This window comes from Sycon ciliatum, chromosome 12 (assembly GCF_964019385.1).
Source record: "Sycon ciliatum chromosome 12, ocSycCili1.1, whole genome shotgun sequence".
Lineage (NCBI taxonomy): Eukaryota > Metazoa > Porifera > Calcarea > Leucosolenida > Sycettidae > Sycon > Sycon ciliatum.
In genome coordinates, this window is record NC_088654.1 from 7,532,066 (window position 1) to 7,554,090 (window position 22,025).

At 46.4% G+C, this 22,025-nt stretch overlaps 2 protein-coding genes across 2 annotated transcripts; one reads left to right on the forward strand and one right to left on the reverse strand.

Annotated features, from left to right (window-relative positions):
• The first annotated feature begins 3,764 nt into the window (after nt 1–3,764).
• Nucleotides 3,765–12,670, forward strand: LOC135828383 (uncharacterized). Its single transcript, XM_065340833.1, has 2 exons — nt 3,765–5,272; nt 10,938–12,670. The coding sequence occupies exons 1-2, from the start codon at nt 4,636–4,638 to the stop codon at nt 11,711–11,713; spliced, it is 1,413 nt and encodes a 470-aa protein (XP_065196905.1). The 5' UTR covers nt 3,765–4,635; the 3' UTR covers nt 11,714–12,670.
• A 2,327-nt stretch (nt 12,671–14,997) lies between these two features.
• LOC135828381 (aspartate and glycine-rich protein-like) lies at nt 14,998–17,093 on the reverse strand. Its single transcript, XM_065340831.1, has 3 exons — nt 16,998–17,093; nt 16,462–16,549; nt 14,998–16,134 (listed from the first exon to the last, which is right to left on the reverse strand). The coding sequence occupies exons 2-3, from the start codon at nt 16,546–16,548 to the stop codon at nt 15,406–15,408; spliced, it is 816 nt and encodes a 271-aa protein (XP_065196903.1). The 5' UTR covers nt 16,549; nt 16,998–17,093; the 3' UTR covers nt 14,998–15,405.
• Nucleotides 17,094–22,025: the final 4,932 nt, after the last annotated feature.

Genomic DNA, 22,025 nt, shown 5'->3' on the forward strand with positions numbered 1-22,025 from the left:
ACTTGAAACAGTGGAAAGGGGAGCAAAGAAGAAGTAGGTAAGCGGCCTGATTTGGTAATGCTTAATTTAAAAAAAGACAATCCATGCTCTGGCACCGACTCAAACATGAAAACGGCCCACTGTGTCAGATGAGTAGGACTACCTGTTCACGTACGATGGAAAGAAAGCCTGTCATCTCTACTTCTGTGCGCACAAGTACGAAACACAAAGTCTCGTTTGATTGATTGATTTTATTTGGATTCGCGAGACCAAGCGTGCAGGAGTGCTCTATAACAGGGTAGCGAATGGTTGAGCTGTGCTATGTGACAATGTAGTGTGTGCGTGGGGTGGTGGTGTGTGTGGGGGGGGGGGGGCTGTTATGCCATAGTTGTGGCTAGAGCGAAAGTGAGATCTTTTTTCACACGAGCTAGAGGGCCAAAAAAACTAAAAACGCTAGCGTCTATTTAATACGCAGCAGCTCAATGATTTAGGAACACAGCACATGCACTCCATCTAAAGGGTTTGTCCGCATAGAAAAACAGGAGAGGCATTGACATGGCTTCAACTGCAAAGACCGTGATGCGATTGGATGAGCAACGTGTGTTACCCATCATTGGCGGAGCGCGGCAGTTGTGGATGGCAATTGGCCGATAGAGACTACTAGTATACGTACAAATCACACTGACCGTTTGATTTCCTCAGGCTGCTTGCGAGATATATAATTATGTACATGTAGCCACATGAAGGCCCCAGAAACCACAACACAGATTTGTAGTGGGTGATGAGAAGGCGCTCGACTTCTGAAGGAGAGTGTGAGGGGCACTTTACACTCTTCAGTCTACACAATCTGCGGACAGAACTGCTTCGTCCACTCTTTAGTCTAGATACAAGTACCTGTAGATTTCGCATAGAAATGAGTTATGAAGCAACAATCCACGACTAAAACAAGATGATAAGCCGTCAGAAATCGAGATATACAGGGCACAAAACTGGCAAAATTGGAGATGTGTAAGAGCTAGGTCTCAGGTTGTTGAATGTCTCAGTAGCCTGTTAGATTTGTGCCCTGTTTATCGCACTCTCTGACTGCTTATTATCTTGTTACAGTCGTGGATAGTTGCTCCATAACTCGTTTCCGTATGATTTCTTCTGTACTTGTATTTGATGTGGTTTTAACTGTTTTCTTTCATCATGATGCATGGGTTTGGTCTGTCGTGGAGGGATTTTCAGGAAGCCGTTGCTTCGTGTTACGGTTGGTGGCTGGAGAATACACCAGGCGTTCTACAGACATTGTACATGTACATGTTTACGGACAAGAGGTTTCTGCGGAGCACCAGTTTTGTTGTATTCGTGGAGGATTTCCCACCCTCGGAAGTAACGAGGTTCGGGATCTTCTGGCGGAGACATTAGCCACGACCTGTTCAGTCGCCACGGAGCGGATGATTACTACACTCACCAGCCAGTCACATCATTATCGCACAGCGAATGTCAACGAGAATGCCAAATTTGATGTGAGCTCTGGGGAGTTTTGAGAGCCGTTGGGAGAAGACTGTTTGGTTCTTTATTTCGGGGCTTTTCCGACGTGGGCAACATACAATGTGCCGGCGGATCGTGTCCTGGGATTAACTGTAGGGACAGTCTGAAGTTACAGTCCAACTGGAACTGGAATCAAAGGTATTGTTTAGTGAAAAAGAAACACAGCCTTAAACTCTTTGACAGCGAGATGGCACCATGATCTTGGCTACCACAACTACAGCAGCCATCAGATTAGTATAGGCATGATCGTGTACATGTATATGACTTGAACTACAGTGCAGCTCTAATAAGGCATCATTGGCCATTGCGTCGAATTCCTGGAATTGGAACTACAGCACAGCGCTCCTGCCTTCCGGATGACCCCCAGACTTTGCTTTCTTCATACCATTGAGTGACATGATCCCCGGAGCGTTCTCTGAGCTTGCAACTCTCGATGACCTTGTAATTTGATCTCCGAACTCCGACGACGACAACTCCATAGTCTGATTGTCATAGCATGTCAAACTCCTCACACGACTGGTCGCATGTCAAGCAAACATCCATTGACAACTCTTGTCATTCGCGAATAGGACACGCTCCTTGGCAGAAAACGAAACGGCTCGTAGCGCAGCGCTGGTAAACGTGTAGCTAGCTAGCGTGCAAGCTAGAAGTCAGTTCCAATTTGGTAAGAGCCTACATTATCCTACATTTTCCAATCCCCCCCCCCCCCCCTGACCAAACAAGTCTAAATACTCTATGACTTGTTTCTAATACTCTATGACTTGTTTCTGTGTGTATGTGTGGGAGAGGGGAGGGGGCAAACAAATTCATACGCCTCAACCACGCGGTCATCTTCTTGCTTTTGGCCGAAATTGTTTGTACCCGGAGTACGATACTGGCTGTGAATTTCTAGAGTGAAGTGCGTCGTTCAAACAACAAGCTATGGAAATACACTACGTCTGGGGCGCCTGTTGGACATTAAAACCCCTTCAGTCTTAGTGTTTGAATGTCGTAGTATAATGTGCATGTACATGTAGATCCAGAATACGGTACATGTACGAGTACATGTACCGGGACATGTACAGACACATGTACATGTACATAGCGGACTCAGCGGAGGACGTTCAGGTTGGTTGTAACGCTGAGTTTCATGTCCAAAGCAATCATCAGACAACTAAGGACATGTAAGTGTACAATCATGTACATGTATGCTAGACACCGGCCGTTGTAGAGCAGAAAACCATCATTGCTGACTATATTTTCACAGAACATGCAGCGTATAATGATGGGCTAGTATTTCTTTAGTCTGTGCGCAGTGGGTACGGTTAAACCTCTCTCCCCCCCCCCCCCCCCCACCCTTCCATCTGTTTCAGACGTTGTCTGTCAACAAGACAAGGTAGAGAAGACAACAACTAGCCAGTACTGGAAAATGATCGACAGGTCACGCAGTGCTGCGCGTCGCAAGATCGTGACAACTCGACGCCCGACTGACACATTCTTGGCAAGGTCCATTTCTCCCGACAAAATGAACTTTGCTCATGTCCTAGTAATGATTATCCGAAGATGGAACTAATTTCCGAATAATTATGCCTCTCTCGCCAGTCGATTCTCTGCAGTCTAGAATCTTCCATGACGGATAGAAGTGTGTCAGTAAAACGATGTCAATGGAGAAAACATTATGTCACATGTGCCATGTACAAGTACATAATACATGTAATAGTTTTCCAAGTGAGGTTCATGTTCATGTACTTACATGTACATGTACATGTAAGCGTGTGACGCTCCTATCTGATATGACAGCAGAATGTGACGGTATGCGTAGTTTTCTCCAAGCCGAAGGAAACACAAGTCACTCAACTAAATTTAATAACTACTTGCCTTGTTCTGGCAATTAGACGATGATGTCATAACACCTGACTAACCATTCTTTCCGCCTTTCGTACAATACATCAGTAATACAATTTGCGCTGGCTATGTCTCCACGTACATGTACATGTATGCCGTGTAGCGCAACAATGCAGATTGAAAAGTCGTTCACACGACTCCCGAGCTGCATCTCCTTCGCTTGCGCATTCTTGCAGTGGGGTGTGCGAGAGGAACGTTATGGGCTGGAGGCGCTATCAGATGTTTCCAAGTCCGGCCAGTGGCACTCTGGAGTAGAGCAAAACTGACACTTGCATGTTGTCACACTGTACTGGGCATGGGGCCAGCCTTGTATGAGGTACTATTACATGTATCATGAATTGGCCGTAATTCCGCGTTCACGTGCCTTGTCTAGCTGTGCCACGCATATGGTGTACAGCCGGGTCAAGCTCACTCCGTCCACTTCTTACTAGTACATGTATGTACAATGTAGGAGGCAATCCGTTGGGAGACAAAAAAAGAGAGCTTGGGTCTATTTTCAGTAGCTTGAGTCTTGAGAGGCAATTCTCCGCAATGCGCACGTGCCAACTGTTCATACAAAGATGCCTGCACGTGGTACTTTGATCCAAGGCACGGCAATTACATTATGTACATGTGCTCGGAATATATTTGTACCAGCAGTTTCTCCTGTTCAAGGTGACGCACTCTCCTCTGCTCAAAGACAAGGCCAGAAGTGATCGCTTTGCCAGAAGAGTAGACACAGCAGTTGGAGATTGTTTTCCAAAACGACGGCTCGCGTCCGTTGTGTTTGCTTTCAAGTAGAGAGTGCTTAGTACCGGTGATCTCACCATCATCAGCTACCTCCATGACAGGTACGGAGCATTTCCATAGCCGAAGTCCGACTGCCTTGTCTAAACGAATGTCGATACGTCGCGAGCTACCCTTGTCCAGGCTGCTTCGCTTCAACCTCTCCGAACTTTGGCCCAGATCTACCCATTCCGGACAGGAAACGTGCTGCAGGGGATAGATACCTCTGTAAAGTGAGTACTGAGTGAAATTGTAACTCCCGGTGACAGATTAATCCAACCGTGACTGTGAGAACGCTCTACCACACAATATTGGTGAATTATTTCGCTGATATTGCCAAACTCCACTCCCAACATCAAGTCTCGTTCGGTGGGGGAAAGCAACACGAAAGGTGCGTCATTCAAGGCATTCTCATTTCTTTGAGAAGAATCCTCCATTACTGGCATTTGTGGCTGACGTGATAAAAGAACAATCATGCAAACTCAGCTTCCATCACTCGCACGAATGAGTACTGATTTTGACGGGAATGTGCCACTAGCAGAGAACACATCGGCTGATGTCCATCAACACATTACTACTGTCACCACTGGGCGAGGGCTTGGCCATGCGAACGTGTCACAAAGGTTTCTGGGTCTCGTGCTGAGCGACCCAGTCAAATTGCAGGAACTCTACTCGTTTGCCAAGAAGAGAGAGCTACACTCCAGGTCGAGACGTAGACGGGAACGCAAGCATCCATCTCTGAGTCGCAAAGATGCCAGCCGCCACAAATCGAATAGCCACCCTGATGCTGGGACCGTGACCAGCCTGAGAACAGAGCCTCGACCTCCGCCTGGCCGTAAATCGCGTTCTCGGAGCACGTGCCCAAGGCAGCAGCGACTGTCATCTGAGATCCTACCAACACTCCAGTCTGAGTCAGGCAGTGACAATACAGTGCACGCGGCTGGAATGTATTCATGGCAGCCACTTGAACATGACGTGCGCGCAGGGGCCATGGCAGATGAGCCAGCAGCAGCAGACGCGATCGTCCAAACCACTACCAGTTCTCTAGCTGAGCTGTTGGAGGTCTCGCAGGGGAGATTGGGAGTTTCACCTGCTGATGCTGCATATTGTGGTAGGTGCTAAGTCCTTAGTTATGTGTACTTGTAGTATCAATAAAACTTTTTCATTAAATAAAAGGACTATTAAAAGGGGCTAGCTTAATTTTAAGAATGATTCATGCATTATAATTGAATGGAAGTGTTTACAAGTGATGTAAGCGAATAATTATTATCTGTGCTGTTAATTCCTCTCATGTATTATTCGTCCGCTGCGTTTCTGTGCTGGTCAGTATAATTCTAGTTCGTAATATCGAGCTAGGACTGATGTTCTAGATTATTGCATGATTATTGTGCCCGCACATGCAGCTGTGCTGTAAATCGTCTGGTCGTCACGTGCATGATGTCTAGATGAAATCGGGAATACTATGGTTTTGTAGTGCATGGCTGTACAGGGCAGTGTTTAATGCATCGTCCGTTACTGCTAGCAAAGCAGATTCCAAGCCTCTTCTAGGGGTAACAATTAACACAATGGATTAAAATGCAAGACAACATGCACTCGAGAAGAGATCAGGAACATTATTCCCATCACAGTATCCCCCCCCCCCCCTCCCTCTCTCTGTACTTGTAGGATAGCTGTAGTCACATGCATTCCGTGCCATGGAATCATAAAGCAATGGTAGTTTATAGAGCGCAAATCAATTGGGCAGTTTATTATGCTACACATCTGTTCTACAAAAAGCATAGCAATAGACTTGCATGTATGCATGACGTGCATATACATGTACATGTACATGTCTTGGTATACACTGCCATGCAGAAAACCTGTAACTAAAGACCACCGTGACTAGCGGCCAGCCTGGTTCTAAAGACCATTTCGCCATTCACGGACGGTCTCACATTCATACATGGTTGGGCGGTGCAAACCTCTAACTAAGGACCACCTGCCATTAAAGACCGCTTTCGCTGGCCTCTAGGGGTGGTCGTTAGTCACAGGGTTTACTGTACATGTATTCCGAAACAGGGTAGTCTACAATAGTAGTGCTGTAGTGCGTGATCTCTAGATTATTGCCCTTTGCCTGGCCTGTTGCTTGTGGAGCGCTGATTACAACGAAACACAACATCCCTTTCCTGTGCTGTTATGTCTCTGAGGGTCAGCGATGTTGTCTGATAATTCCCCAAAACACGTGACTTTAAAATTACCAACTTTGTTGTTAATTAATTGAGCCTCTAGGTCCAAAAGGGGGCTTATGGACTTTTGAGCATTTTTTTAGTTATCTATACCATGACATTGCTGTGTCCCAGCGCATCACTCTGTTAAAACCTAGGTCCGAAATCTTTATCTTTCACAGAGCTATGGGTTTTTCAATAAGTCAATTACACACTGTGCATCGCTTTATCCGGGAAACTCAGCTTTCAAATGCATTTTAAAAAAAGAGAGAGGACTCATAGTTAACATGCCTTGTTTGTCCTACACTTACAAGTATGCCAGGATACTGGTGAGTCAGAACATGAGTGCAACACTGACTGATGTGATACGGAGTCGGAATATTCCACGGCCTGAAGTTTACCCGCATCACGTCGCCATCTTGATAATATCCGATACTATTCACGTTACTTTTAGTTTGTAGGAGGGAAGCTTCACGACATTCCAGGTCAGAATTTGATAGCTTGCCACAGGCAACTCTAGACACCTGTATAAAGTTGTCACAGACGCGTCAGAGAGTGACCGTAACTCGGAGACTCCCTGGATTTAGGCTTAGGCCTGTGGAGAATCGATGAAAACTAATACATTAAAAAAATCTTCACCACTCCCAGTTCGTTCCGTGAAGAGCATTTACTGCACCATCTAGAGGTTATGTACAAGGAGGAACTGGTCAACTGACGTTCCATCTATTAGTTTGCTATTTTACTCTGCGTCAGAATGCCGATTTCCAAGTTTGTTGAGTCTTGTCAAATAATGATATGTTGGGGCCAGACACCTCCTCTATTCATGATCTCGAGATTACACTGGAAAATTCCTCTCGCCTGAAATCCCTGTAACATTTCATGTCCTTGATTGTACATGATAATAAGCTACAACTGTGCAAGGTGAAGTCCGACATGATGAAGTACAAACTTGTTAACATTCATCATCCCGCCCCCCCTCCCCGGGATGTTTTTTACATTGAACACAACCCTACCAAGGAAGAATTTGACAGGAAACAGGAAGGAGCAGTGACATAAAACTAAACAAAGGTAATGGTAGGGGCCCACCATGAGCCATGGTGGCTGTGCCAGTAGGATGCAAGCACGCTCAGCAGACAGACCCGTCTCGGCTTTATTGCCAAGCCCGCGCACTGAAGATAGAGAGAACAGGGGGAAATAGGAAACAGCGGAGAGGAATGAAAAGAAAAGAGGAACGGGAAAGAGTGCGAATGTTGCTGGACGGACACAAATACTGTACAAGACTATACACTGACGCATTCGCAACTGGGCCATTGGGACCTCAAGCTTTGTGCTGGGGTAGCAAATTCGACTGGGATCAGATGTGGGGAGCCTTCAGAAAGAGCCACGGCACGGCGAAACCATTCAATGATTTTGGAGCTAGAATAGTTACCGGATTGCAGTTAGAGAATAAGTTCGTACTAGAGGGAAATGGCCAGAACGATGACGGATGAGACAGAAATGGTGACAGACGTCCACAGCCAGATGACAATAGTTCGCTGCAGCAGCAGTAAATGAGTCATCATTGGCATTACTGTCATGTGAAGCAGCACTTGCAAGAATGTACTGGTCACTCAACCTGTTCACTGAGCAGCGATGCCTAGCCAAGACGAATTGTCCCAGACTAGCATCTATGTGTGCTAGAATCATCATGATCTGTCAAAGTAATAATGAATGACTTATTGGGCGTACAGGATGAACTTCATTCACTACATTGTGTGTGTGTGTGTGTGTGTGTGTGTGTGTGTGTGTGTGTGTGTGTGTGTGTGTGTGTGTGTGTGTGTGTGTGTGTGTGTGTGTGTGTGTGTGTGTGAGAGAGAGAGAGAGAGAGAGAGAGAGAGAGAGAGAGAGAGAGAGAGAGAGAGAGAGAGAGAGAGAGAGAGAGAGAGAGAGAGAGAGAGAGAGAGAGAGAAAGAGAGAGAGAGAGAGTTATGAGCAACAATATGTAAAATTTACATTGATGAAGAGTCGTATTGCTCATGTTTTTTTCACGCCCTTCACTGAAGACATGACTGGGCAAGTGGCTGGAAATACACACCTGCCCGTATACCGCAAATCTCCAAGGTAGCACAGAAATCTCCTTCTCACCATCACTACCACCTCCACCACCACCTCCACCTCAACCACCACCACCACCCTCATCATTTTCACGTATGACGCCTGATCCATGCATAGCTGCTGGTGGTATCAGACTTGGCGGGATGGTACATCAGGTAGCATAGCGTGTGACGCATTCAAGATAGCACAGCTGGGAGTTGGCTCGATTGCGACTCATTTGTACTCCCCGCCGCGTACCATCAAGCAACTTTAGTATTGGATTTGTTCGGATGGAACTTGGCAAGGAACATGATTCCACTGCAGCTTTAAAACGAATTAGTCATGTACTATGTCGCTCCACCGAATTGGTTTTGCAAAATAAAAATAAAAACTACGTTGCGTGGCCAGCGGCAATGTTACACTGCGTTGAAATAGGCACAGTACATGTACCTCATTCACGTTCGGTGTCACCTGTATTGTCACTCACAGTCACTCTGCTGCCATTCCCAACATGTTTTGAGTGTTTTGGCAGCAGGTCACAGCGTTCCTACCTGCACTACACCGTGGATATAGACGTCAAGTGGATACTTCATCTGTGCTTGTTACAAGCCACGTTTTGAAGAGCACCTTCTACTTGAATACTAGTAGTACGGACACTTCGATTTTAGTGCATGCCATTAGTTGTTGGAGTGTTTGGTGAACACGACCAGTATGTACTGAAGTAGATACATGTACAGTATGGTTTGGGTCCCTGCTGCGACTGCAAGTGTTGCTCTTAGACCAAGCGTCAGGTAGGACACAGCGTGCTGCACACCAGCAAAACAACAGAGACCAATGGTATTATCCTCTGTGAGTGCAACTCCGAGATTGTATTCAATCGTTTGAACCAGGGACCCTCGCCTGCAGCCAGTGATACTCTACTACTAAGCTATGGCGTAGTCGTCATCCAAGCAGTGACCGTTCAACATCAAAGTTTTGAGTTCAGGAACACTTTAAAATAGACTTAATGTTGGATGCAGCTAATGGGGTCGTTTTCGGCACTTGTGCCAGTGGTTGTGAGACTTATCCACTCACCCCCACCGTTAGGCGCTGCATCTGCCTCTAGGATTTATCGGGTGTTAGCGGCCGTCGTTAGTTCCCTTCGGGAACGGACACGATAATTTACTTTTTACTTTTTTTTTTAATCTATAAAGTTTGAAATGTACACAACCTGCAGACAGAACTGTTTCGTCCTTTGCGGATTCATCAGCGCAGCACAGAGATAATGAGGCCGAACCTGATATGCTGTTGTTGTTGATTTTTATTTTACTTCGCAAGGCCAAACGGGCATAGCAATGAAAAATAAATTTTCCAAAGCCAGATTTAAACCCGGCCCGAACGTACCTTGCCAGAGTGCTCAAACTGACAAGTCAGTGAGTTCTGCATAACGCAAGCAGCAAAGGCACTATCCCACACGAGAGCGCTCATCTGCTACAAGAGCAGGAGCGAAATTTTACTATTGTACATTGTACATAATGATGATGCCCAGTATTCATGGGTGATGCGTTGCGTGTCACATGCACACCATCAGGCTAATCCAATAACTTGTCGCTAAGACCATGACTTATTTGATTGTAGATTTGGCTGATCGATGTCACTTGCCAGAAAGTTCATAATAGATTCCGGTGCCATCATCCTTGACATCCGTAAATAACTCAGTGTTATTCTTTTCGCCACTTACATGTAACTTCCGGCAGAGAGTCGATGCCAACACGGTTTTTCAGTATTCTGCCATCCATGTACATGGGGTTTTCTGAATTTCACTGCATTTCGAGTAAAATGTGCCAATTTTTCGACCAGTACCAGCCAAGGCGTATTCCCTATTCGTTGAACTGACCGTATTGTGAAAAACACACACTAGTAGTAACGGAACTGGCAAGTGCCTATGGTGAACTCACCATAGTAACACATTGCAGGTTAAATCTCAGAAACCTCTACCCGGCGGGCATGGTGACTCACGATTTTGTGGACAAAAAAAATGGAAAGCACGGTAAATCCTAGCGGCAGATGCAGCGCCTAACGGTGGGGCTGAGTGGATAAGTCTCACAACTACTGGCAGAAGTGCCGAGAAATCCGATTAGCTGCATCCATGTACCCCTTGTGCTTTAGGGTTTACCGGGTGTTAGCGGCCGTCGTGAGTTCCCTTCCGGAACGGACATTATAATTTACTCCTTTTTTTTTCGGGAAAGCCCGAAGAAACCATTGTGTGTGTAGTGGTCCTGAGCCCCCTCCCGCCTCCCTCTTCCTCCGCTGTCCCCGAGCACTTCTGACCTGTTTGAGAGGCATTATGTCCTGAGCGCCCGCTTTCCCCCCCCACATCCCTCTGCAGGCGCTAGGAGATCCTGGAGAGCATTGCTGGTAGAATGCCACAACCTTCAATCTCCTTGAAATGTACAAGTATTCATACATGTAGTTCTTTACATACCTTCTCTTGCTTTACATTGTACATTGTATGCGCAGGACCAACATTAGGCCCTCCAGTTTTTGCGGATCACATGCCAGCGTACACCGCCATGACTAGCAACAGCACCAGCCGAAGAAGCAGCAGCAGCAGCAGCAGCAGCATGGCCGCCAATGCCGCCAGCAGCAACACCATCGGAGACCAGCAGGGCTTGACCAGCGTCACAGTACCTATGTCCAGCTCCAGAACCAGCGACTTCAGACTCGGACACGACGTTCCCCGGCACGAGGGCGACGTCTCCGGTCGCATTCCGTCCTTTTGGGAGTCGGGCGGAAATCCGGGAATTCCCCTCTCCGCTACCAGCTGGCCTTCGGACGCCATCACTGCAGAATACATTGCTGACTCGCCGATGAGCTTGAACGGAATTGATATGCTGAGTCACAACAAGGAAGCTCACAATGGGGTGTCAATCATCCCAATGTCGTCTACAAACGCTCTTGGTGGTGGTAACCCTGACAACGGTAGCTATGGAGACATGTCCCTCTTCGCCTGCGACTTTATGCGAACGCCATCACAGGCGCTCCCGGGCCTGGCATGGGCGCCACCGACTCCACCCGAGCCGATTTACACACCCAGTTCCGGCTCCGGCGCCGACTGGGATCTGGAGTCCATAATCAGCGCAGGTCCGAACGTCCAAGGTGCGATCGACCCCGGAGTACCAGCTCCGATCGAGGATTGCTCACTTCCATCTTCGTGCCGCTTGCGTCTGGCCAGGAAGATTTGCCAGAACGCAAGTATGGTGTCATCTTCCCTGGACACTACCCAAGGCCAGTGATTCAGGGATCCAGGGATCCAGTGATCCAGGGATCCAGTGATCCAGGGATCCAGTGTTCCAGTGATCCAGGGATCCAGGGATCCAGGGATCCAGTGTTCCAGTGATCCAGTGTGATCATCACTCACCGGATTACCAGCAGAACCAGCCATGTACACTGTACATGTATGCCCCTGTTTTCAATAAACTTGCCCTCATTTTTTTTCCCGATGCGTGAAGTAGGCGAGGATGCCAAGACCATTGGCTTCCAGTGCCCCATCGCCACACCTTTCCAGCACCATTTATTAACTTTAAAGGTATTGTTAGTGCGTTGTTTTTGTCATTTCTTCCTTTTTTTTAACCAATTGGGTGCGTGGTTTCCAGTAAAAACACATACTTCAGTATATGTATGTCGTCTCCCGATCACGTGCCGAAGGGTGTTTTCCACTAATGCAAAGCATTAGATGCTTTATCATCCAATATTTCTCTCTCTCTCTCTTTCTCCCACTATCTATACTCGCGTGACATGCACCTCCAGAAGGAGATGCTGGCAGTGATGAAAGTGAGGACAGCGCTCCTGTTGCAGGCAAGCACAATTACACGGACAAGCATGATACACGTTATACGATAGAAAAGAATGGGCATAGTAACAGCAATGATCTGTATCCTGAGCCCCTACAGAGCTCGGATACTGCTTAGCTAGCCGTACAGACAATTGTCGTGCATCCGTACTTGGTATTAAGTGCAATGTTTGTGCAGCAGCTTTCTTGTCCATTCTTATTGCCAGTATGTATTGGAGAGCTTTTCGTCCAGTGGATGGAACACAATTTTGCTTGCTTCATTCGCTTCAGTTCTCTATGAGCAGAGGACACATGTATAACCTCTGGGGCTGCTATTTGCTCAGACGCATATACATTCACACCAATGTCCTTATTCTCCTGCTAAGACCGAAAAGCGAAAATGTGTAGCTAATTCTTCGAATTCCAGTGTCTAAGATCGCGTACTTTTGATAAGAGATGGCACGCAGTCGAGTGGTCCGTTTGCCTTCTTTCGATCGTTATGGTATCCTCGCGTCCTAATTCAGGTCATGGTTAAGGTTGAGTTCGTTTTTAGTAGAGTAGAGTCATTCTACCGATAGAGGTAAGTGCATGAACGCTGTTTTACCGGATTGTGTAGGTTTTCACGATATGTACGTGAAATATATTCTTCTCTATGAAGTTGTGAGCAACTCCTTGATCTTACCGGAAATCCCGTACCTCTACCAACTTCTACCGGTCTCCACATACACACGTCTAGGCAGAGGATGGATAATTCTTAAAGGAAGTGCAATCTCCTCATGCAACGTGACCAACTGCAACTCCAAATTCATCATACACCTACACCTAGGTTCACATGCCACGGCCGCACAACCTTGTCGTGGCTATATTCACGAGGTTGACTTTCACTTTGTGTAGGTCATAAGCTACATGTTTGCACAGTGCCCGTCCATAGAATAATAATTATAGAGATCGATATATTTTCACAAAGACGACACGAAAGATTGTGGTTTGACCATTCTGCACGATTTGGTTCGGCAGCGTCAGACAAGGGAGACTATTGTGCGATAGAGGCATGCGCACCATGATATCGGTGCAGAGCAAGATGCAGACAACGGCACGGAGTCTGGTTTCAGGATCCATGGCTGCACTACAAGCTCAAACCTCCCTCAATCTTTCAAACAAGCACCCTGGTTCCAATGTGGCAATGAAACTCCTCTCCCAGTACAGTACCAAAACTCTGCTAATTGCCACGTACATGTTCAACAGAAAAATCGAATTCAAAAAATGAGTGTGAAGACAAAACCTCTACAGCACGCAAAAAATCAGCGAATTTCATGGATCGATGTGACCTACCGCTTCATTCAGCACAAGCCACGTTCAGCACAAGCTGGAAACGGCTTGTTTGGTGTGACCAAGGCCTTATACCCACAAAATCCTCGTACTATGCTTTGGCACACGGGGATACATATTCACTTTGTTGTACTTATGGAGCCTCAAAGTTCGGGAAATTGAGCGTTTTTCGTACTTACAAGTGGCCATAAGTACAACAAAATACATCGAGTGTCCCCGTAACAAGGTGTCCATGCATGCTATAGATCAACAAGGAAATGAGAAAACATTGCTTCTTCTATTCATTAATTGACGTCTTTTGTTTTCATTGCCAAATAAGTTTGAGTTACCTTTGAAAATCATCATGTTCAACTGCCTTCGTAATCGTCATACTGGTCCAACGGATGTCAACCTTACCCTGCGAATTATCAGATCATCTCTCCCGTAGCTCCACCTCTCCTTCAATCATGACCGAACACCAACTACTTCATGCATACCTCAATTTTTTAATTATTAGAGCAATGTCCATAGCCTGCACAGTCGAGTCATGGCTGCTAAAATCCAGAGGTCATGACTTCACATCATGCATAATGTACATGTATACACAGTTTTGCGGACTGCCCGTCACTATCTCGTCCGCCCCGGGATACCTGATAAAAGCTGATTCACTCGCATCTTCTGCTGCAAGGTACTGCATCAGTGTGACAAAGAACTTTGAAGAAGACGAGTTCGAGCATACAATAATTATTGCCATTATGTCTACCCTGCTTTCCATAGAGAACACTATCTGCACGACCTCCGAACCCAGGCCATCTGCACAGATCAGGTGTATTGTAGACCTACACAATTGTGTAGCCTACATACTGTATAACATGTCATTTTCGGTGTCACTTTAATTTCGGTGATTTTGGTAGAGAAGACAGGCACCTAAATATTAAATTACACCCAAAAGGCACTAGAGTTATGCACTGCAAGTGAAGGAAAGCTTGTCACCTACCGTAATTCTACATCCCACCTGAACCCTGGCAGGTACCTGGCACCGAACTTTTGATGCACCCAAAATTACATGTCTACAGTCCTAGAACTGTGGCACAATCATGTACATAATTTAATAGTTATGCTCACTGAAATCCGACCCCAAGTGCAAAGCTGGCGCCCTGGACCAGTTGCGATTACATCATTGTACGTGTACATGTGTACGTCCAGCCGCATTCGGGCCACTTCCAGGGCGTCAGGGGCCGTGCCAGTTGAGGGCGCCAGCTTTGCACTTTGGGTCGGATTTCAGTGAGCGCAACTAGTTATGCTCCTACCTCCGAAAGGATGCAAAATTATGCTCCAAATTTCAACCACCAAATTATGCCAAAAATTATGCCGGCATCATCCACCGGTACGCGGTGCCTACTTGCAGCTCGCTCCCGCCAGAAAATTTCCTCGGATCGATAATGTTTCGTTGTTCCATAGCATCCAAATACGTACAGCACTCCTCCGAAATCGAGCATGAAATTTTGTTGCAATAAATTGGCAGGCCAGATTAGGGGAATTGAAAACGTGCATCGTGCAGACTATTCTGTGTGCGGGTGTGTGTGAGTTGGCGGTGTGGGGGGGGGGGGGGAAGGCTAGGGAAGAAGGAGGGAGGTAATATGAAATGATAGATCATAGCATCTTTTTAACTTCTAAAGTGAAATACATCGCTCTTTTATAATTGAACTTCTGGTAGTTTGGGGAGGGGATAGAGGTTGCGATTATCTCATAATGTGATGATTCTGATCACAAACGTGCCTCTGTACGTGTCGGCACATGACAGAGGATAAACACAGACCAGCAATCAATGCATTTGCAACATCTGAATTAAGATGATGATCCACCACCTCGTCGGAACTTGCGACCGCGGTTATACTTGCGACCTCCGTGCGACTTGTGACCGCGGTTGTACTTGCGACCACGGTTATGCTTGCGACCTCCGTGAGACTTGCGACCCTTGCGCGACTTGCGATTGCGCCTGTTTCGGTTTCGGCGGCCACCGCTGCTGCTGCCACTGCTGCTGCCGCTGCTGCTGCCGCTGCTGCTGCCGCTGCTGCTGCCGCTGGAACTTGAGCCAGCAGGGAAGATTCGTGTGCGTACGGGGTAGCTTGGATAGCTCGGGTAGTGTGTATGGTATCCGACATCACCGTGACCGTGTCCGTGACCATGTCCGTGACCATGTCCATGATAGGATTTGTAGTGACGGAGCCTTTTGCCGCGACCGCCATTTCTTGCGTGCTTGCCCGAGAAGTATTCGTTCTCGTCCTGCTCCTCGTTGATATTGAACGCCTCCACTGCACCGTTGGATTCCATTTCCAGGTTGTTCTCGTCGTAGTCGAACTCATCATCGTCAGCCACCTCATCTTCATCACTACTGCTACTACTACTACTACTACTGCTGCTATCATCATCATCCGTGCCTTCATCCTCGTATCCGTCCATGTCCTCATCTAATGCCAAGTCATCGTCATTGTCATCGTCGGCCTCCAGAGCATCCTCTCGGTCGGCGTCTGCGTCCTGTGTGACGTCATCGCCAAAGACCTCGCTAAGACTCGCCTGCATACATACAGTGGAACACATGCAGGTAGATGTAAATGACCATCCTTTGAATACGATGTAGCGTTGAAAATGCAAACTTGTTCTTTATTACTACTATGAGAATGACCCAAAGGCAGTATGCCTATCGTGCTACTAATGCTAGGGGTTCGTTTGATTGAAAGGGCAGTATTAGTGTGTACAACCACAGGCAGGACTTGGGGAGGAGAGAAACGTGAATGTCTCTATTACCCCCCCCCCCCCCCCCCCCCACCTCCCTCGATATACCCACTCTATTTCGCCTTGGGAAAAATGCTCCTCTGGAAAAGCCCTAACTACAAGACTCACCTCTGCGTCCGGAACAGCTGCGCTGTGTGCGTTCAGAATGAACGTACCGGCCAGCAAGAAGGCCAAAAGCACCACCGCAGCCTTCATCCTAGAATCAAGAATCGAACAGTGCAGAACACATACCGGTACTGTTAATGGCGGCTAAGAAAACACAGGGTCATGCAAACTGTGCCTTTTCTCAGTTAAAGTAAAATACGTACAGTTCTTACGGTTCCCTAGTAAGGAACTTCTTTTAAATGCTGTGCGAATCGCAGCGGCAGAGCGCAAAGGTGATTTAGTTATTTTGCTCAAATAAAAATGTTTTAATAAACTGTTTATGGACAGCCAGCATCACTAGCCACAGACCCACGCGAGCCACTTCGGTTTTCCTTTCCTCTTGCGGTCACTTGCTTCTTCTATCACTTCAACCAGTCAGCATTATTGTATTAATCACCTTAATTAATAGCCAGTGAGGAGGCCAAAGTCAAACTCCGTTCACTCAAAGCACAAGAGCACTATTACAGGTAGTAATTTATCTACTTACACCTAACACTTACTTGAAGTTGTCGTAAGCTTGAAAGAACTCTTTGGCAATACCTCGGGGCTAGAACTGGATATTCGATGGCAAGTAGTCAGCTGAGTGATGAACTCCCTTCACGTTAGATCGGACGTTTTATAGGCCTTCTCGCCTCGTCGCAAGCGGTCGCAAGGAAGCTCAGATGCATGGCCTTTTGCCGGACCGGAATGTCGCACAGCCAGCCAGAGAAACGAACTGAGTGATCCGTAAACAACGCCATTGCGTTCACTAGCTGCGGGCACTCGGCAACAATCGGCAGCAAGGCGCAAGCTGTGTTGTCTTGCCAGTGCGGGTCATTCCTCGATCTTTGCCATTAGTCTAGTAGTAGGCAGCCAGCACGTTGTTTATGACAGAGGATATTTCATCTGAGTCTCCGGCTTCCCAGCGGTAGCCACAAATAGAGTCTGACTTTCCCACGGGCCGGTCACTGTGGGAAGTCAAGCAAATGTTCGTCATTTCTCCGGGTATGTGCTTCTGTGCAATTCACGAATTCAGGGCTATCCATGTATGTGTACACTGTGTAACAGCAATCGTGTTGATTGACATGATGATTAGTTAGAAGAAAAAAAGCATTTGTTTGAATGCCTTGTGACGCGGAGTTATTTTGTATTGCAAAGTCAGTATTGCCGGTGATGCCGATGTCCGACACAGTCTGTGAGCGCGAGCCACACTGTGAGAATCACCCGCATGGCGCTTCCTGCCAACTCAATGCCATACTAGATACATGTTATTGGCTCAACATCCGAGTTTCAAATTATTATTATTATTACAATACGAATTAAGAGTACCGTATATGTCTCCATTACTAGCACAGTCTCTAATACTAGCACACTGTGAGCACCTTTCGAAACATTATAAGCACAGTCTCTATTATTAGCACGGTCTTGGTGGAAATCAATGCTGCATGCATGATATCTAGCATGTATTTCTTCTTGCTCTGAATGGATTGTATTGGTTGAAAAATATAAGCACGGTCTCCAATATAAGCACGGGGTAGAGGGGGGTTGAAAAAATATAAGCACAGCGCTTATAATAGAGAATATACGGTAACTGTCCGCCACTGTCACTAGATACTATATTATACAGTCAGAAAGTGCAACAACTAGGTACAAAACTGACAGAGCACTGAGACACTCCACGACCTGACACCTACAATGTAGCTTCAACACACAACAGCCTTCCAACTCGGCAGGTTCAAGGTTAACTTTGTTGCACTTTCTAACTGTATACATGTAATTACAGTAATGAACAGGTACTCTTAACTCGTATCCATATGACTGTACTTTTCGTTTCTACATCACTAATAACACTCTATATTTCAGGATAATCCAAAGGCTAACGCCTATCGGGGAATCTCCTATTTCTGCATACTATTATTATTCATTTTATTATCAAATTGTTGATAGGGCAACATGTACAATGAGCATTGTAGTTTGTCGAAAGAGAAAGTGTGCAAAGTGAGTTCGGAAAGGAAAGATGCACTAATAAAGGTACCTACAATGCTACACGTACCTAGTAATAGTAGTAGTAGAATTCAGTGGCCTACACGGTATTAAAATGTGTTATAATTGTCTGATTGTTTCTTTGTATGCGTTGCTTGCTTACTTGTAGTTTGTCTCCTGCAACCATGTTTCAACATTGTTTGTGCTTACGTTTGGTGATTTTGTTGCAGCGAGACCGCCAACTGCCATCTTCTCAGATTTGTGTTGGGTTTTAGTTCCCGTTATGGCAACAAAGAATTGGATTGAGTCTTATTCTTCAGATTCTTGGCGTTTCGTTCATTTTTTGTACTGAGATTTTGTGTCATAATATTATAATGCTTTGCCCGTACAAGAGGCTTTGACTTTTTAGTAGTAGTAGAATTTATTATGTTTACTAGGGAACTCCCAACAGGCGTTGCCTTTTTACTGGGAACCCTAGGAATGACTTAGTGCTTGTGACAAATGCAGAAAGGGGCTTAGCTTGACGACATCCAGGTGGAAGCATGTTCCATCTATATGTCCTACACGCTGCAGCTGTAGCCGATACGTCACCAATGCTTGAAAACCCCGAGTTTCTACAACTGTATGGTTTTTACGGTTTTGTTCGGCACCTGGCGACCACCGAAACTAAGGCGTCCAGGGATCAGTTCAAAGTAACAATTGGCTCTGCGCAAAGTGCACAGCTCCATTGAAGTTTCCCTTCACGGGACTGGTAAAGTCAGCAAAGAGGCCCTTTTACACACGTACGCATATTATTGAAAGCTCACGCGTTTGAAGTGCTTTAAAGGCATGTCGCTGCGAGGAAAGCTTTGCCGGGTTGCCCACGGAGTAGCACTGGGCAGACTCAACATTCCGAACCATGCACTTGTTTACAGCGAAAGCAACCCCACAAGTCATGGTAGCGAATGTGCCCTTCGCCCTTTACCGGTACCGCGGTATGCACACCGTACATGTAACTCCCGGCTAGGCTATAGGCTGGACAGCGAATAGACCATTTTTGGGTAAAAATCCTTCACTTTCCCTGGCCACGTGACCAACAACACCGTGTACATGCACTGATGTACAGTGCTGGCAACTGAAATCCGACCCCCTAGCGTCTCGTACGAATCGCTAACTCGGCTAGTGCACCGCTAGGAGGGGTAGGATTTCAGTTGCCAGCACTGTAGTAGTAATCTGGACTGAGTGATCGGTGCCGCATGTGCCGGCGCGGTGCATGCCAAGCAACTCATCGTGACGTCGCTCACATGCATGCATTACAGTCATATAGACTACAGTACTGCACCAGTTGGCCATATTTGAAGGGTCCTTCAGACCGTAGATGTAAATGTAAGGGCGGTGGACGCATAGACACTTAAAAAGTCATTGTGCATACATGTAACTGCAGCTTGGATGAGTTGTCTTCCATACTATAAGTTCAAAGCTGCCCTCAGGAAATTTACAGCTGACTATGCTTATGCAATCAACGGAATTCCGCCACCTTGCAGTTGATTTTCCCCATTTCTCTCCTCATCAATCCCTACTTCTCTTTGTACATACATCTACATCTACTATTCTTTCAATTAAATGAACCCCTCGATAGGCACATTGCCTTTGGGTCATTTCATAATAATAATAATAATAATAATAATAATAATAATAATAATAATAATACGCTCCAGTATTAATCCAATGGCAATGTGCATGATCGGTCCCACGCCGTACGCTCAGTCCATACTTGCTTCTTTTCCTTTTCTTTCCGACTTCGTATTCTTTTCTTTGCTAGCCACGCGTGGCGGTATCCTACAGTCTGACCACGTGGACGGCGTGTACAAATCCGATCATTCGCAGCTGGGGAAAGCTCAGTCCGCAGCATGGCGCAAGTAACCGGCCATTCACCGGGTACAGCACTTCACCCTGGTCCGCAGTTGCCAGTACGTTTACTGGCACATGTACACGGAGAATGCGTGCTTACGGATTTACATGACAGTACTCGTACTTTATACGAGTTTTGTTCGTCTTTGGAACAACAATGATGATCTTTCTAGACCTTTGTGTTGACGTTTTGTGGAACAGTTGGGAAAAATACTCATTGTGTTTATTTTGCCCTTAAAAGAGGCTATAAGACACGGAGAATGCCTGCTTACTGAAGTACTTTATACGAGTTTTGTTCGTCTTTGGGACAACAATGATACTTGTCGTACTAACACGTAACCAGGTACATGTACATGTACCGGTACATGTAAATTCTGAGAGTTCCTTGAACTCTTTCCTTGAAACGAGATTCGCCACCGCAGGAGCATTGCTGTGGAACAGTTTGCCTAGAGAGGTGCGCACCGTATCCAGATGGCAAGATTTTAAGCTAGCCTGCCTTCCTTATGTATGCCTGGAATAGGTTGTGTTTCGTCAGGTTTTGACATGTTCCTTTTCTTCTCAGTATTCTCGCTCGCATAGTACTTCACTTCTATGATAATATTGCCTATGCTGTTGCTCATTAGGATTTTGGCAAATTCTATATATCCTTCGCTTTCATATAACTGGGCCAGGAACCCGTTTGAACTTGCGAAGTAAATAAAATCAATCAATCAATCAACTGGATCCAGACTTCCAGAGGCAGAGCGGGTAATGTAATGTACAGTGCTGGGAACTGAAATCCGACCACTGAGCGGTGCGTTCACATTCTAGCCGTCTCTATCTCGTAGTGTTACAACACTGTGTTGGGTCTTTGCGATGTGAGAGTACCGCTCAGGGGTCGGATTTCAGTTGTCAACACTGTAGCATGCACGAGTGAGTGACGGGGGAGAGGAGAAAGGGAGGGGGGGGGGGGGAGAAGAGGAGAAAGGGAGGTGAGGGGAGAAGAGGAGAAAAAAAATTATATGGATCCAAGAAGAGGAGAAAGGGAGGTGAGGGTAGAAGACCACATAAAAAGACGGTCACGTGGGAAATGAGTGCTTGACTGATTCCCGTACTGTCAGTATACTGTCAGGAGGCGACGAAAGCAGAAGGAAGGCTTTGTTTGTTTATTGTGTTAAAGGTTAAACTTCATCCTTTCAGTATCCCATGGGCCACTCTGACCGAAGAGGCAAAAGGTTCTTTTCTGTGTCGGTCACAAATAGCTCTGAAGCTGTTGGACCTGGATGTTTAATCAACAGTGGCAACAGGAGGGCGATGCTCCTCTCATCTCCCTTGTCGCCGTTGCTTTCCCAACGGACACAGGTACCCGAACCAAGATTGATCTTCTGAGAGTGAGAACATGCTTATCTCAAACTGGGAATCAAATCCGTAATCTCCTTTTGGACGGCCAATGCATGCGCTAGCCATTTACCAGCCCCCCCCCCCCCCCCCCCACCCACACACCCACATCTACCCCAGCAGGTACACACACATACACATCATCCATAATACTGGTGCTAGTACAAGCGTCTGAAACAATACCAAAGGTTCACGCAAAGAAGGTTCTTTAGGAATGAATGGATGATAATGGATACAAGTGGTAAGTCTCTCATTAGCCCTTTTAAATTTTGTTTTGGCTCGTGTCTTGGCCACTGGTG

Bases quoted from the DNA above. Each gene is read 5' to 3' on its own strand.
- LOC135828383 (XM_065340833.1), top strand. From the start codon at position 4,636: ATGCAAACTCAGCTTCCATCACTCGCACGAATGAGTACTGATTTTGAC. The intron at 5,273-10,937 runs GTAGGTGCTAAG...TTGTATGCGCAG, and splicing joins TGCTGATGCTGCATATTGTG to GACCAACATTAGGCCCTCCA.
- LOC135828381 (XM_065340831.1), bottom strand. From the start codon at position 16,548: ATGAAGGCTGCGGTGGTGCTTTTGGCCTTCTTGCTGGCCGGTACGTTC. The intron at 16,135-16,461 runs GTGAGTCTTGTA...GTATGTATGCAG, and splicing joins CAGCTGTTCCGGACGCAGAG to GCGAGTCTTAGCGAGGTCTT.